Genomic DNA, 17,012 nt, shown 5'->3' on the forward strand with positions numbered 1-17,012 from the left:
GCAGCTGATATTTTGGCACACCCTGATAAGATCACATTTCATTAACAGGTGAAATGTTGCATGCTTCTGCTAGAAATATTACACCCAAGTATCACAGTCATGTTATCATAAATCGAACAGCAGCCATTATTTAAACACAGCGGGAGCTTACAGTAAATACTTTGGGAGTCTTGTGTTTATCCTCAAGAGCTGCAGCGTCTTTCACAAACTCAAACCTACTTAAACTATATGTCCAACTCATAGATAAAAATCAACAAATAAATAAAATTTCCATGTCCTTTATAAAGTAATATTTAAAATTTCCCATTTAAAGTGTTTATATTGCTCTTCTCAGTGCATTCTAGCGTAAAATATTTCTTCCAGTTATCATGCCCCCCAAGCACACTGATCTTAAACTATTATTTAGCGTCTTCCCGGTCCTCATCATTCCCATCAGGTTCCACACTGGCTAACCTTAATATGACATATCTATTGTGATCTTATCATGCATGACAATGTTGAAATTGTGCAAGAACATAGTGCTTACCAAAGCAGTTGTTTTCTCTATGTTCCTAACATGAAGAGCACCGATTTGCCATTAACAAACTAATGATAGCACCCTACTGGCTCACTGGATAATGCTATGATGAACCGTTCTCACTGCCACCTGTCATTCTCACTTACGCTTTGCACAGTCAGCACTTTGTGGGTAAATGCAAATGACTTTGCAAATCTTGTAGCTGTAAATCCCCATCACTGCTTTTTCATGTGCTGAGAAACACATTACACAATGGGTGTTTCAAAAGGCAAAAGTACATCTGTGGTGCTGACTGCTGCAATGCCAAAGTGATCACCTGAACGCATGTTTTTTTGAATTTGGATTTTTGTTTTCCCTGTTTTGTGTATGCTGCAGTACTACTGAAGATTTGTGTACATTCTGTATGTATGATGTTAATGAGAATAAACTTTTTTGATGATTGATTGTCTTCAAATGTTGGGCAGAAATGTTTCCTATATATTTATATACACTACCATTCAAAAGTTTGGGGTCACTTAGAAATGTCCTTATTTTTGAAAGAAAAGCATTTTTTTTCAATGAAGACAACATTTAATTAATCAGAAATAGAGTCTAGACATTGTTAATGTGGTGAATGACTATTCTATCTGGAAATGGTTGATTTTTAATGGAATATCTCCATAGGGGTACAGAGGAACATTTCCAGCAACCATCACTCCTGTGTTCTAATGCTACATTGTGTTAGCTAATGGTGTTGAAAGGCTAATTGATGATTAGAAAACCCTTGTGCAATTATGTTAGCACATGAATAAAAGTGTGAGTTTTCATGGAAAACATGAAACACTCTGGGTGTCCCCAAACTTTTGAACGGTAGTATATATATATATATATATATATATATATATGTAATTATGTTATGTTAATTATGTGTAAAAAGCAGCTGTCAAGCTTACAATGTAGTAGATCCCTTTGCAGTTTAATGTGCTCTGCCCTCACTGTTTTGTGAATCTATTAGTCTATTGAAGCTAACCCTCAAGGAGAGCTCTCTGTTAATGATGCCATGACAACCACTGATCCATCATAGTCATCAGACCTTGGGTTTTCAATGTGCTGTGTGTAAATATTTGTGTGTTTGTCTCCCTCTTGTAGCCCACAGCATTGCCTCAGCAGAACTTCTCCATGCATGTGGCAGTGCCTGTATCCAACCCTAATGCCATGTACCAGGCAGGAGGGACTCTGGGCAGCCAGGCCCTGGCAGCAGCCACGGCCTCTCTGAGCGAGAGCGGGATGCTGTCCCCTCCACAGGCCTCTCTGCACAGGAATGTTGGCTCCAGCGGAAGTTCCCAGAGGCCCACCAGTGCAGGCAGTGCAGGTTAGTGGGTAACAACCCCCAAAGTGGATGAACTAATAATGGTGGTTAACACTGTTTGCCATCGTGAAGTCTTTTTTTTTTGTGTGTGTCAATATCAAAAATTTTGCTTGAAAGGAGCAGTTCAAGATTTGGGGAAGTTACTGTTATTGACTGTCTCACCCAGAGTCAGTCAAGAAGATCCATGCTGCTCTCTCAGTGGGGGAAACAATGAGTGTTGTTGCTCCAATAAAAAAAAAGGGAAAAAATCAGTTTGTGTCAGAGACAGATTTATAAACTTTGTACACAGCCAGGCTTTGCTGTTTCCCATTCCTTCCTTTTTAGTCAAATCGCCTCTTCGCTCTAGCTTCATACTACGGCTGGATTTGACATAAATCTTCTCATCCAACTCTCTGCAAGAAACTTTTTTGGCTGTCTCTATCACAAAAAGAGTTTACACTTTTTGTCCAAAATGGTGTCGGATGCAGGGGACCTAATGTCAAGTCATGTCATACTAACACCCTTTAATTGGTGTTTGTGTGATATATTTTTTCACACCCTCTAAAATGCTCATCATCACACCTTTTACTGTATCAGCATTGTGGAAAAATGATGTCAGATGCTAGTACTTGTATGACTGGTCTGACTCAGTCGGTCCAGATGGCTTTTGCAAGATTCAGCTACACCGCGTATGATGGAAGTACATGCAGCAAGGTGTGAAATATCTCATTCAGAATTAACCATATATCAGAATTGGCTGACACCTACCTATTCACAACGGGTTTACTAAATAGTTGTTCTTCAGAATAACTCCTCTTTCTTGATTATTCAGTGCAAGATCTGTATTGTTTTTCTTCTTTTTTTTATGATTCATATTAGATCAGCACATTTCACAAGCTAAAAACTGTTGAGGTTCAGGTGGCATTCTGTTGTTGTGTTCTTGGATTTATTTGTATCTCTTAAAATGTCAGCTGTTCAGAGAGACTCGAATAGATGCCTGACTTCTATTAGAATGGCTTCTCCTTGAAGCCTCACAGTGGAATGCTGGATTCACCATCTATAACTTTACAAACATGCTGAACACAGCTTGATGTTACTCTCTTTAATCATATATTGAAAATTTCCCCACCATGAGGACACTGGCGGAGCACAAGCCACCCTTTCGTGCGCTGTGAAGATAGATCTACATGACATTTTCATGTCTGGTCTGCCATCTCCATCACATGCTCCGCTAGCTTGCAGAAGGATGCAGATGGTTAATCATCTCACTCTGTGCATCTCATTAGGTGGCATGCTGGATACCACAGACCTTTCAGTGCCAAGTGGTGCGGGCTCCAGCCCAGCGGGTAAGTCCTCCCGGAGAGATTCATTAGCTCTCTGTAGCTCTGCCCAATAGGCCTCCTGCTTAGCACACGAGCTGGATAGTTGCGTCTCCATTTGTGATTGGTTCAAGGCAGTTGTCGCCATCATTAGCTGATCGCACATTGGCCTGACTGTATTTTCTTTGCATGCAAAGAGAGTGCAGGTGTCCTCTCAGCGGAGGAAGTTTATGATATGCTTGTTAAATGCACATTTGAGAGATGGGAAATGGCTTGGCAGTACTCACACAGTGTGGTGTTTGTACTTGAAAAAGGGTAACCAGGCATGTCAATTAGCTGCCCAACTGACTTCGGCAGGTAAATAAACGCAGTGCTTCCTTTAAACTCCATGTAGTTCTGCCTCCTCCTGTTTCCTTCCCTCTATTGACAGGTGCATCTGCTTCCCCCCCACTGCCCTGGCAGCCCTTATAAGGCTGGAGAGGGTCTGTAAGATGCCTAGACCAGCATAACCCTGTAGGTATTCAGGCCATGTCATCCCACTAAGTCCTCAGTACACAATGACCGGACAGCCTGTCATGGCTGAAATGTGCTGTGTGAGACATGGAGGCAGGTGGAGTTTAACTCTTTCCTTGTCACTCAGCTTGTTGTGCTACATACAGTGTTTCTGGTAAAATGCAGCACGCTGTTACAAAGCTGCTCGGCATTCAGTGATAATAACTAGTTGAAGATTCGCAAGAATAAAGGCTTAAACGCACACACCACCTCGGATTGGTTTCCAGTGGCATTTTATTGAGAGTGCTGGGTTAGTTTTTTAAGTTTGGGTGTGGTATTGGGTCAGGGTAGAGTCAGGAGTCTCTACCAGGGGGTGTCAGAGTTTGGCACAGTGTGAGCATGCTGCAGCTGTTGTTTGTACCAAGTGTGTAGAAGAGCAGAGACTACAGGGATGACTAACCTCTCCAGCCCTGATGTCAGATGACCATTCCTGACATAGTTATGATTTTTCACAAGTAGCAGCTATGACCACAGCAGAAGCCTTTCAAAGTGGCCAGATGGAAGATGTGCCATGTGATATCTTCTCTCCTGTTTGACAGAGTCACAGCAGGGAGAAGACTACATGCATGTACAGCAAGGTTCAGTCAAATAATGAATATTTATTTTTTTGAGCTGAGCAAAAGTACAAGAGGAAACTTTAATTTACACTGCAGGGTCTGTGATGGACAGCTGTTCTAGTAGTAGGATCTGGTTTATTTATTAGCTGTTTGTGTAAATTTCCTGCCTTACAAGCATACGTACGTGCATGTACAATACCACAGTGAGCATTATTGGCAACATTTTCTGGCACACACATCACAGTTGTTCTTTCTGAAATAAGCCATCTGTTGTTCTTGTCTAGTCTGTGGTTCAGATAATAGCTCAACAGCTAATACACCTTCAAAAACAACTTCTCTTTAAGTCTCATTTTACTGTGTACGGTGTATGCTCCAGCGTGTAATACCTCTTTTCTCTCAACAACTCACTACAATTACACCTAATTACAAGCTCCAGTCCTTGAGTGGTGGAGAAAGATGTGGTGAAAAGGGAGGATTTAAGAGAGAACTTGCTGTTATGTAATGTGTCTGCAAGACGTACACATCCCTTCATTAATATTGGAGCATTACAAGCTCTTGAAACACATTTACAGAGCAGGTTTGTGTGTAAGTTCAGCAGACATCAGGTAATAAAATAGCTGGTGCTGGAGCTGTGTCAGGTCTGTTTTAGTTTCACAAAATTCTGTTCTTTTATTGTAGTTTTTGATTCATTAAAGCTGGTTTAATATTATAAGTTGTCTGAAAGTTGGGGGTTAATAAGAGATCGTTCCTGTACTACAAAAAGATAAAACAACGTCAATACGTGTGTCAATTTTTCTCCAGTCTTTAGCAAAATGGTTGGGGGTTAAGAACAGTTATTTAACTGATTGCTATCTGCCTTTTAGTCTTAATAAATCACCTTCAGAACATCCTGTCTGGAATTAGTTATCTGAGACACAACAATTGGACTGTGTGTGACATCTGTTATTAGAAATAGAAATATAAGGGCCTTGATCTGCAGCTATTTCTTCTCATTCGTTAAAATATTTTCTCCTTTTGCTGGAACCTGAGGCATGTGGGATGTTGGGCACAATAAGTTACTCTGTTGTCTCTCCCTGAACTTAAAATGAAAACTGAAGGTTTCTGTTGTGAACACAAGGCCTTATGTAATGTCCCTTCCCAGACCATGTTAATAATTCAGGACAATGAACAGAAAACCAAACAGCTTTCAACGTGCACAAGCTTCAGTCAGAGAGGATTTACTGGCACAACCAATCTGTTAGAGAAGTTTGAATATAGAATGAGGGCAGACATCAGAAAAGCCCAGTAAAATGTCCCTGCTGAAGGCTTGGCCTTAACTTGTGGCTGTTATCTTGGCTCAGAATTAACTTTGTGGTATTTGTTCAGACATGTGTTCCCTTCTTGCCATTTATTTGAAAGAACTATTTGTTTTACTCATCATCAGACATCTGAAGTTATAATCAGACTCGTTCTGCAAATAAGTAAGTCAGGTGGATTAATCCGAGTCTAAATTGGCCAGTTAACACAGCACAGTTTGTCTGTCTTTGCTCTGTTATGAAATGACAGATGACAGTGTGACACACTTCAGCCCATCATGTTGTTGTAGACTTCAGTTTATTACAAATTAGAGGATGAAAGAAAATGACTGAAATGTAAATATATACAGTGTGATTATATTCCAATTCTGTAATTAAGATTACAAAAGCAATAGTTGTATGTACACTGTGATTTGGTGGAACAATTCTCTGTAAGCTTTACTCATACACATTTTTACACATTTATAGTATAGTAGGGGTGTATTCGACTGAACGAATAATATAACCTCTTGTTTGGATGGAAAATATTACTATGAGCTATAGATCAAATGGACCTGTACTAACAAACATACAAATAATATGTATACATCACTATGTTTACTATGGCTGACAGTTATTTCAGAAAGAAATCCTGAGTTTTATGTTTATTTGGTCATAAATCAAAGCCTGGTGATGGTGCTAAATCAAAAGTCACTGGATTTTTTTTTTCCATTTGAGAGAAAGATGTATGCTTGAACCACATGTCTTGGCAATACTTGCAGTTGTGCAGAAGTATGTTGCACAATGCCACCAAATGTGAAAGTTTTAACCTGCCAATGATGACAGACAATAGCAGGATATCAACAAAGTCATTAGGATTTAACAATCCAATAGTTATCAGGACATTTTACAAAAAGCCAAAATTGTCATCCTCACGGCGGCACAACAGCAAAAGTCAGAGGATCACCAAAGTTTGTAGGATTCATTCTTTCGCTACCATGAATAGCCCAGATTTAATCTATCCAATAGTTATAGAGATCTTTAAGTCTGGACCAAAGTGGTGGACTGAAATACCAACATTGCCATCTGTAGAGCCATGGGACTACTATAGATTAATACAGATGGTGTATATCACACAACATGCAAGTTAAAAACCAACAGTTGAAGTCTTGGAATGACTCTTAGTACAGTTTTGCTAACCAGTAGAAATGTATTTCAACCTTTAGTCATTTAGAGCTCACTTTGTGCTGCCTGTCTTTGGCATATTCTCTCACAGCACTGTAAAGTTTAGGACAGCTCATTTTTAGCTAGACAAGCCAATTAAAACCAGTGCATTGGCCACTGTATCTATTTCCCCCATAGCTGGAATTGTGGATCAGTTGTTTGAGTTGTTGGTTTCCCATTTACTGTGGACAAACACCAGATTTTTTTCTATTATGCAGAAAGAGTGAACAGCTAGCAGATCGTGAGGGGATAGTCACTCCATTTAACAAAAATCTTATTCGATAAGATTCACATACTCCACCTTTAAGGTTTTACCTCAGGCTTGTGGGAGGCCTATTTATTTGTTCTTGGCACACAGTGTATTACATTTTGTGTTAAAATATGTCATTACAGAGGCACATAATTGATGTTTTCTTTTGGTTGTGTATGTGTGTTACCAGAAGATGCCTTGTTATATTATTTTATATGTGTTAAATGTTTTAAATAACACAGGAATAAAAACAACTAGCAAAATACATAACTTAAGATTTAAATGTGTCATTGCTGAAAAAGCACGTCTCATTTATAACATTAGGAAAACATTATAAATGACAGTAACAACGTGGGGCGGCTGTGGCTCAGGAGGCAGAATAGGTCACCCACTAATGACAGGGAAGGTGGTTCCCTGCTATAAGTCAAAGTGTCTGTTGTGAAAAGACCTATTTGTCATCTCCTTTGTCTTGTTTTTCTCAACAGCAGCTTTATGTTTTGGGCAGACCTCTGTTAAGGAAAATTTTGCCAAGTTGTCACATTACAATCCATTCCTTTGCATGAAGTTCTCCTTGCACTAACTTCATTCCCGCCGAATGACATCTTTGCTGCTTTTAATCAGGCCTGCTATTTTTAGGGCCTTGGACATTTACTCTGCTAATTCTGTAAACATTGTTTTCTTGCAGAAGCCAAGTCTTGTATGATCAAAGCCAGAGCTGATGGCGATAGCTGCTTGTATATACTGTTGATTCAGCTGTGAGATACTATTGTAGACTTCATAACTGTTTATTTGACCATGAATTGTTGCTCCCCTTATCTGTAGTCAGAGGGGCTATTGTTCCATTATGTTCCTACGCAAGAGCATACTGGTTGTGCACACTTTGTGTTTCACTGGGGTACACTGAAAACAATGAAGAAGTCAGCAACTTGTTGAAGTGTTACTGATCAGCTGATGCAGTTCTAGATAGCAATAATTCTTTCTTCCCTTTGTTTTCAAGACTTCTACATAGTTTGGCGTCAAAGTACAGATTTTACTCTGACTTACATGAAGCAAGTCCACTTTAAAATTCATGTGCACTTGAAATATTACTTTTGTTTGGTTTTTGTTTTCATAACAATTGGACGCTCCATTTTTATTAGAGTGCATTTGTGTGGAATCTGCAGAATCCCACTGCAGACCTTGTGCAGATGAGTCATACAGTATCTTGCAGTTGAAAATAAGGTACTGTAGGATGACAAAAACAGGAAGAATAAATATCTTATGAAAAGTGTATTTAGAAACAACACAACACCTGTCAAAATACCAGATGCAGACATTTTCCAGGGCTGTAACAAATTGTGGCGGTTGACTTTTGACACTGGTTTTGTTTTGTAATTATTCATTTCTACTTGGCAAAAACTCAAGGACACATAATACATGATAAAATATATAAATACTTTATTATACATTTTTTGCTAACAGAAGCTTTTAGACTGTATCCCAAACAATTACATGTACAGCAATGCTATGAAAAAGTTCCCTCAAGTACTGTTCTTTGTTGAATTTCAAACTCTGCGATAATATTCATCCTTTTCAGTAGATGGAGTGATGGAGAGGGAGTGGGAGTTCTTAAAATAAGTTGTGGGGACTCATACTCACTTGAAAAAAGGAAATGACTAACAGCCATGAACACCAAGGTGTAAATGTTGAGGGGAGAGTCTAGCACTTTGCATTTGTTTGTGTGTCTTAAAAACAACACAGAACTACATTTTATTGTTTTTTATTCAACTATAATGGCTTCAGCTATTTCTTTTAAACAGTCACAGTACATTTGTCAGTGAACTGCTCCTCATCCCAAGATGCACAGATCTGGCTTTGATGTAATCATTCACAATAAAAATAAAAGGCTCATCAATTTTGAAATGGACATTTTATTTTTGTAAATGTGCAGGATAATTATCCCAGTCTATTAAAACTTCCCAGAGGGTTGGAAACACTTAACGCGGTGTGCTGCAGCAAGCTGGAAAACAACACGGTGCGAGAGGCTGCCTTGATGACTGGGAGTGTTGTCAGTCACAGTCCATGGTTTGATGATGTGTTTGTGTGTTGTTGTGTACCTCTGCAGGGAATGGTTTTGTTAACCCCAGGGGCTCACCGGGCCTCCTCAGCACACCCAGCGGCAATGGCCTGGGTAAAGTCATGCCCACCAAGTCTCCGCCACCCCCTGGAGGGAGCATGGGAATGGGAAGCCGCAAGCCAGACCTAAGGGTGGTTATTCCTCCATCAAGCAAAGGAATGATGCCCCCACTGGTGAGTACAGAGCACACCAGTGCACACAAGTATCACCAGCTAACGGACCTTTAAATATCTCCGCTGCAGGGCAGAGCACAGCTTTGTTTAGTGTCTTTATCTTGACTCTCATTGCAGAATGTTTTGCAAGATTTTGCCTACACACATTTTCGATGTTATCACATCAATGTGGTGTGCTCATGAGGTGACAACCTCACTATAAAGACTTTATCAGCCAAGTGGGAGTCACTAACATTGTGTCAGGGCTGATCTGAGCAAGACTCCTCTTGTGCTGTGTTCTTCTTAAATCACCTCGATTAAAATGTGGACCGAGCCAAGAATCTGCAGCCCAGGTGTCATAACTCTCCTTCAATTATTCACATTTAAATGAGAGGCTTTCTCTAATTATAATAATGAAGTTGCAGAGCGCCCTTACCACAGCAAACACCTGAGGCTAAACTAGACTCTCCAAGTCATAAATCAACGTTGAAGAAAAAAACTAAGAGAGGGTTTTTTTTTTAGACGGGACAGGAAATGTGCTGTTTTCAACTTTGCGTCTTGCTAGTGGCGTCAGTAAGAGGAGCCACTCCAGAAAAAATGATTGTGTTTTGTAAATAAACCTCTCGTTACTGTGGGTGCTCCTCCTTTGCCGAGCCTCAACCAGCCTGGAGCAATGTTTAAACAACTGTGTGTTGCCATGTCTGCGTGTGGAATATGTAGAGCAGGACTGGTTGTGTTGAGAGAGGTCTGAAACAGGCTAGGCAGTGGTGGGAGGTCGGTTCGGATCTGTCTGAGCCAACGAAGCATTTCAGGCCGGTACAGGCTGCGGAGGGTGCTGGCTGTGGCAGGTCTGCAGACAGCCTGTCATTAGGCCATAATGGTATTAAATTAATCACATTTCAGTGTGACAGAGTGTAGATGAAGACTTAATCAGGGGCCCAGGGTGTGAGCCAGATAATATCTTGTCGCCCTTGTCGTGTCTTCCTACTGCTATTGATTGAGTGTGGGTATTAAGAATCCTGGCCTGGTCACAGTATGTCCCACAGCACAGAAAAGATGGAAGATGGGCCTCTCGTTCCTCCTTTCAGCACAAGGAGGATTTTAGGTGCACCTGTGAGTGAGCAACCTTGATCTGTTAGTTGATTTCAACATCAAACTCACGATCGAGTGAATGTTAGTCTATAACTTTTACAGTTCTTGGTTAGATTCTTTGCCAGCTTCTGTCCAGAACTTGGATGTCTTTTCTTTGTAATGTACAAAATAAGAATTTTAAAGCCTGACAAACAATTGCTTCAGAACTTCAGATCCACATTGTTGGAAGATTGTGGCCACCTAGAGTACTTACATGCTATATAAAGGCAAGATGATCGTGTGCCTGTGCTTTGTACCAAAAAAAAAGGGGATTTTACAACAACTGCAGAAGTCATCCGCAATTTTATATTCTTCATCGTCCCTTTTGCTGTAAAGTCTTGAAAGCTGTAACTATTTTCCCGAGCGATTCAAAAGTCGCTCCGCTCATTTTCTGTAACTCTCTTCTTTTCTTCTGTTGAGGGCAGTCGGAGGAGGAGGAAATGGATTTGGTGAGTTTTTGACAAATGCCTGGGCAAATGGCTGAAATGTGAACATGCTTCCGGTAATCACAGATGCTAGACTGAACGCCGTGCTCAAAGTGGAGACTGGCTCTCAGGACTGCCAGCAATAAGAAATTAAGAGAGAAAAAAAAAGAAGAAAAAGGAAAAAAAAACGTTTTGTCACTGCATGCTTTGGGTTTGGCCTGTGAAAATTGCCTCAGCCTGTTAAATTGGCTCCTCTATTCCCAACACGTCAATATTAGTCATATACCACCAGGAGTGTGCGTGTGTGTGTGTGTGTGTGTGTGTGTGTGTGTGTGTGTGTGTGTGTGTGTGTGTGAGGGAAAGAGAGAGGAAGAGAGCAAATCAATGCTTAATTTTTTTAAACTATCATACTATCATACTGCAGTCATAGTTTGAAGTTTTTGAATTTAAAGAGTGATGAGTAAAACTATAAATCATTTATATTTTTCCTTGGACAAGAAGATTACATCATCTCAAATGATTTCACTCTGTGTGATACTTGGGTTTGGTGAAGTCATCTGGCTGGAGAGTGTTGGAACAATGCAAGGAAGCCATCAACTACATCATGATGCAATGCTGCTTCAAATGTAACCGCTGGCAGCTGCACATATGTTTGTTACATTATACACTGAGGATTTGTTACGGTATTGTTCTCAACTATGTCTGCATTTGATTAGCGCAGTCGGAGTTAAATGCATTTTGTAGCTCACTGCGAGTTTGTTTGCATGACCACACCAAGCTGTGTAGGTGTGTTTGTGTGGACTGCATGCCAGTCACTGCACTAAAAACCACCGGCGCTCTGCTGTACGTCACTCTGGGAATTGAAATGTGTCATTTATATTATCCTCTGGCACTCTGTCGGTTAGGGAGGCGTTTGTGTGTAAAACTGATCTCAAGACTCACTTTGGTTTGCCTCACTCTGAATGTTTTTGAAATTGCTGTTGAAGGGGGTTTGAGGATCACAGGTGTCCTTACCTGCCCCGTTTCTGCGTGTTTCTTCATGTCTAACAAAGTTAAACTCATTAAGCAGAGTTTGTTGTGCTTATGGTTGCATGTCATTTCCTGTGATTTCTGAACTGACTACGTGTCAGTTGTCCACGTTAAACTGATGTAAGAAAATATGCAGGGAAATCCTTGTAATCCGCCTAAATATTAGTAGCCATTTTATTTAGAAGTATATCTGCATTTTTTAATTACTTTTTTAAATATATGTACATATATGCACTAGAACTAGTTCTAGAACTAGATACATTCTTATAAGAATCATGTTATCAGTTGTTTAATTGTTTTGCCCTTCGCTTTTATCTATTTTGACATAAATGCTTTAAAACATACAGTCCATGCAGAATTAGAAAGATCAGATTTTTCACCGCCATGAAGCTATACCGCCACCTTGTGGCAGCTTTTACTATTACACTGACATCCCTGATTGCTACATTATACAGTATATATACCAACTCAATATTAAAATAATTTGTTGGTGCTAAAAGTGTAATTGAATGCTTTCAGTGATAAGAAAATTATTATATTGTCCGGTATCTACGTTTGTTGTTTTAAAGTGCAATATTTTGTGCTCACGCATTTTCTTTGTTGTTTTTTGGTGTTTTTCAGAGCACCCAGAGGATAAGCAGTTCCCAGTCCACCCAGCCGCTGGCCACTCCAGTAGTGTCTGTCACCACCCCCAGTTTACCCCCACAGGGTCTGGTCTACTCAGGCATGCCCACCTCCTACAATCCTGCTGGTGAGTCTGCACCGAAAACAACCTCCTCGACGGAGACTTCATGTTCTACACGCTGTCGGTTCCTGCTCTTTTCTCAGTGGCACACGGTGTTGTAGCTGAAATGTGAACGAGTTCTCAGTGTGTGTGGTTGCTTTTGTTTTCACAGAGTACTCCCTGAGCAGTGCAGAGATCTCTTCCCTACAGGGCTTCAGCTCTCCTGGGCTCTCACTGGGCTCCATGTCGGCATGGCAACAGCATCAACTGGGCCAGGCAGCTCTTAATTCTTTGGTGTGAGTAACACACTTCCCAACAAAGGCACACTCTCCAGACGCCCTCACATAAAAGCAACACCCACTGTGCTGTCATATCATGCTGAATCACACATCTACATATTCCTGGCTTTTCACATTATTACACATTTGTTGTCTCATTTTCTTTTTTTGTTGGGGGGCTGGGTTAACAAATAAAACAACAAAAAAATGCCCTGCTTATCTTTGCTGCAGTGGTGGAGGTCACCTACCTCAGGGCTCCAACCTATCCATCAGCACCAGCCAGAGCATAAATATCAAGTCCGAGCCCATCTCACCACCACGGGAGCGCGTCACCCCATCTGGCTTCCCTCCGCAACAGCCGCAGCAAGGGTCCAGCCGACAGGAAGTTCTGGGACGTTCACCTGCCGACAGCCTCAGCTCGTCTTGTAGCTCATACGACGGCAGCGATCGCGAGGACCACCGGCCAGACTTCCACTCCCCGCTGGGACTGGGCAGACCCCCTGCTGGCTCCGAGGATAGGGAGAGCCCGTCAGTCAAGCGCTTGCGCATGGACACATGGGTGACATAAAGAGCCCTGATCAAGCCTCCAGTCACCAGCCAGCCAGAGAGGGGGAGGGGTTAGACATGGAGATAAAAGAAAGAGCAGGGGTCCTTAGAGCTATCATTATGATACTATTATTCAACTCCACTTCAATTTGTAAGACTGAGATGTAATGTAATAAGACGTATCAGGACATATCTAAAATAAATTCTCAAGCTGATAACAGTAAGATTTTTTTAAAAAATCAGTTAGCTGGACTGAATTATATGCACGAGCAGGTGGTATCAGGTACTTGGTGCAATTCAGATGACGTTTGCAGAAGAAAGATGTTCAGAGAAAATTGTTAAACAATAGGCGGTAGATTATCGTAGTCACTGGTCTAGTCGGACACTTATATGTAGTTGCTGTTTTGCTGTTGTGCTCGGAAGTTGCAAACAATCAGAGAAAGTTGTGTTGCTTTCAGGCTGAGGACCCTTACATATGATGTTCACTGCACAAACTATCTCTAAAATCATGCTGTAACCATACAAGACCTTTATCTCAAGTGGCCTCTTCTAATTTATTGATTCAGTCGATCAGGAGACACAGAGCTCATGGAGTTCATTAAGATCACACAGGAATTTTGACTATACAGTAAATAATTGCAACAGTTGAAACAACTTTAGTGAACACATGAAACAATAATGTTGGACATAAAAGTAAAATAGCAACAGAATTTATTGCAATAATGACAAACTATTCATTTTATAATTTAAAAGAGTAGGATATATTAATGTGCAATTAAGATAGTGCGAACCTGTCCAGTTGAACTGGTGAGAAAGTCAACATGTTCACATTTGTGTAACAGTTCATCAGTAATATAAGCCAAAGCTGTTCTTTTGCGTTGTTTTGTACAGTTGCTATGATTTCCTAACAATTCACTCAAATGCACCATTTCTTTCATCATAGTTTTTATTTTTTAATGTGCTTTATTATAGTGTAAAGTCATGTAAACCAGATCTTGAATCAATATCGAAAGCCATGAACATTTGCTGTTCTGTTTGTATAATTGAAAAAAATTTGAGCCAAACATTGTCTTTTTGTTGTGTAAATAGCGACTTTAATATATATTACAAGGGTGTGAGTACATACTGAATGTACTGTATGATCACCGTTTTCAAGAAAAGTATATTTTTGTGGTTTACAGCCAAGTTTACAAGAGTAGACCTTCAGAAAGTCAATGATTCACTGGTCAATATTTGCTATTTCATTTAGTCTCTCTAAATTGAACATAAACTCCCATGTGTTTTAGTTCCAGATGGTCAATTTGTTTTGTCTCCTCTTTATTAGTGGTGATTGTTTGCCCTGAAGACATTGTAAAAAAAAAAAAACAATGCTGTGAGGTTGAAGTTCCACTATTTTCATATTTTTTGAAGGATGATCACAAGGCTAGGGGAAATTGTTTCTTCCCACCTATTGTGTTAGCTTGTCTTAGTTGTATTTCGGCAGCTGCTGAATACACTGCCACCATTCAATTTCCAAGGTCCCAGCCCCGCATTGAAGAATAATCTATTGTTTTTGCATGTAGCTCAACTGAAAGACATGGCATCTCTCAATTTTCTATTTCCACTAGCCCTGTTATTGGTTCATGGACTTGAACGTGACAGAAGTGGCTCACACAGAACTGATGATGCCTGTGTCCACGTGTGGTTGTAAATATTGCAGTTTACTTGAATTATTAGTCATAATTATGTGTAAAAACAATACTCTTGTGTTTCCTTAATTGGCTCCAGAAATTGTATCTTTATACCCACGCCCCATTATTAAGAGCACTGCATCCCCAGGAACCTTAGGAGCCAGAAAATTTTAAATTGAAATGTGTTGAAGTCATGTGCTATAGACAGAAGGGGACAAAAAAAAAGGGGGCTGTGACTTTTTTTCTTTCCCATCCTCACAGAAACAGATCATTCAGCAGCTAAATCATAATACGACACACTGACTGACTTCAATCTCACTGCTGAAAGGCACACATTTGTATGAGAAGTTTGCTGTACGAGAGAGAGGTGTTGCTCTGCATTCGCCACGGCACGTCTTGTGTGTGTCTCTGAGGTTTGCTGACCTTCGTCAACCCCCCCCCCAATCATCAGCTCCACGGTAGTTCTCAGTTTACGCCCGTAATGAATCTATGCAGTTTTAACCCCAGTTCCCATGAAACACACAGAAGATGATGTCATTACAGGCCATATTTAGTCTGCGATGCATGAGGAAGAAGAGTGTAGACTGTTAGCCTCTTATTCTGAAGTGCCCCAGCTGAGAGTTACTGGACTACAAGCTACATATATATATATATATATATATATATATATATATATATATATATATATATATATATACATATATACACATAATGCATTTCACCGATTGATTTATTTGGATACCCCAGGGCAATCTTCCTCATGTTCATATATATATTGGTAGACATACTTTATATAATGTATAGTGATCCATAATGTAATCCAGTTTAACACAGCAGGTGAAAATAGCAATAATAAATGACTACAACAAAAACTGTCTGCCTGTCTCGGCAGCATCACCTCGTAGTTGAGCACATATTTTAGCACTCAATAACATATCAGGGAATTTTGTAGTTGCTCTGTCTATATGCACAGTTAGGAAAATGCCTTATCCCAAAGAAAAATTACACCACTCTTATTTTCTCTCAGTTGAAGATGCAGATATCACTCAAACTCGACCAGACTTGCCTCTTCTCAGATAGGACTCACACAAGAAACATGCCTGGCGGATGCACCGCGATACACTTTGCTCTTTTGGTCTTTGTCCAAATTGTGCACAACTGATGAATGTGAAAGGAAAGGGTAATCAATGAACCTCTGTAGAGGACTTTCTTCACTTTGCTGTGCAAGAGTACACTGCTTTGCTTCATGGCTTTTATAAACAGAACTACGTGTTTGGTAAGTGTTTGTAGTTGATAGTTCACTTAACTAAAGAAGCTGTTTTCGGTTTGAATGCTCAGACCGTTTGGCGGCACAAGCTGGACTTTGTTGCCAATAATGAAATTATTTGTTTCAAAATCGAAATAGATTTTAAGTTAATCTACATTTTATTTCCCTTGAATGTGTTATTTTATTTTCGTCATACAATAAATATTCAAGTGAACTTTTTATTAAACAATTAAGATACTATGCTAGATGTTGTTGTACAAAATTTGTATTCTTCACAAAAGTACAAAATATTGGCTTTTAATGTGTAATTTAGGTTATCTCTCTTATTCTGTATAAAATGAAGTAAACAACTCTTTCATAGAATTCGTTCTCCTGTGAAGTCCCAAACAGTAGAAACTGTCAACTTTATTAAACACCTCAGTGTATGCTCAATCTGAACTCACTGTCTATTCATCTTTTAACGTTGCTTTGAAAGTCTACATTTTTTTGATCTCATGATCGCTGACACAAACTGAGCAGGCAGCACATTTTTCATTGAAATCATCAGATTAAAAATGTTTGTTTTATAAATGTGATGCTCAAATTAGTGTAAGGATTTCATACATGCTCTGTTGATGGCCAATGTAAAAGGAAAATATCCATTATAATAAAATA

General features: G+C 39.9%; 1 protein-coding gene across 11 annotated transcripts in view; it reads left to right on the forward strand.

The window, feature by feature from the left end:
- Positions 1-16,796, forward strand: part of mef2aa (myocyte enhancer factor 2aa) — a 61,286-nt gene extending 44,490 nt beyond the window's left edge. For 5 of the 11 annotated variants that reach the window (XM_055008937.1, XM_023264708.3, XM_023264705.3 and 2 more), the window contains 7 exons: positions 1,646-1,868; positions 3,131-3,190; positions 9,125-9,309; positions 10,845-10,868; positions 12,495-12,624; positions 12,770-12,893; positions 13,107-16,796. In XM_055008937.1, the coding sequence (XP_054864912.1) occupies positions 1,646-1,868; positions 3,131-3,190; positions 9,125-9,309; positions 10,845-10,868; positions 12,495-12,624; positions 12,770-12,893; positions 13,107-13,443 (1,083 nt within the window). In that variant the 3' untranslated portion in view covers positions 13,444-16,796. The remainder of the gene's footprint in view (positions 1-1,645; positions 1,869-3,130; positions 3,191-9,124; positions 9,310-10,844; positions 10,869-12,494; positions 12,625-12,769; positions 12,894-13,106) is intronic. The other 6 variants (XM_055008939.1, XM_055008938.1, XM_055008941.1 and 3 more) reach the window with 3 other exon arrangements.
- Positions 16,797-17,012: the final 216 nt, after the last annotated feature.

This window comes from Amphiprion ocellaris, chromosome 3, assembly GCF_022539595.1.
Source record: "Amphiprion ocellaris isolate individual 3 ecotype Okinawa chromosome 3, ASM2253959v1, whole genome shotgun sequence".
NCBI classification, from domain to species: domain Eukaryota; kingdom Metazoa; phylum Chordata; class Actinopteri; family Pomacentridae; genus Amphiprion; species Amphiprion ocellaris.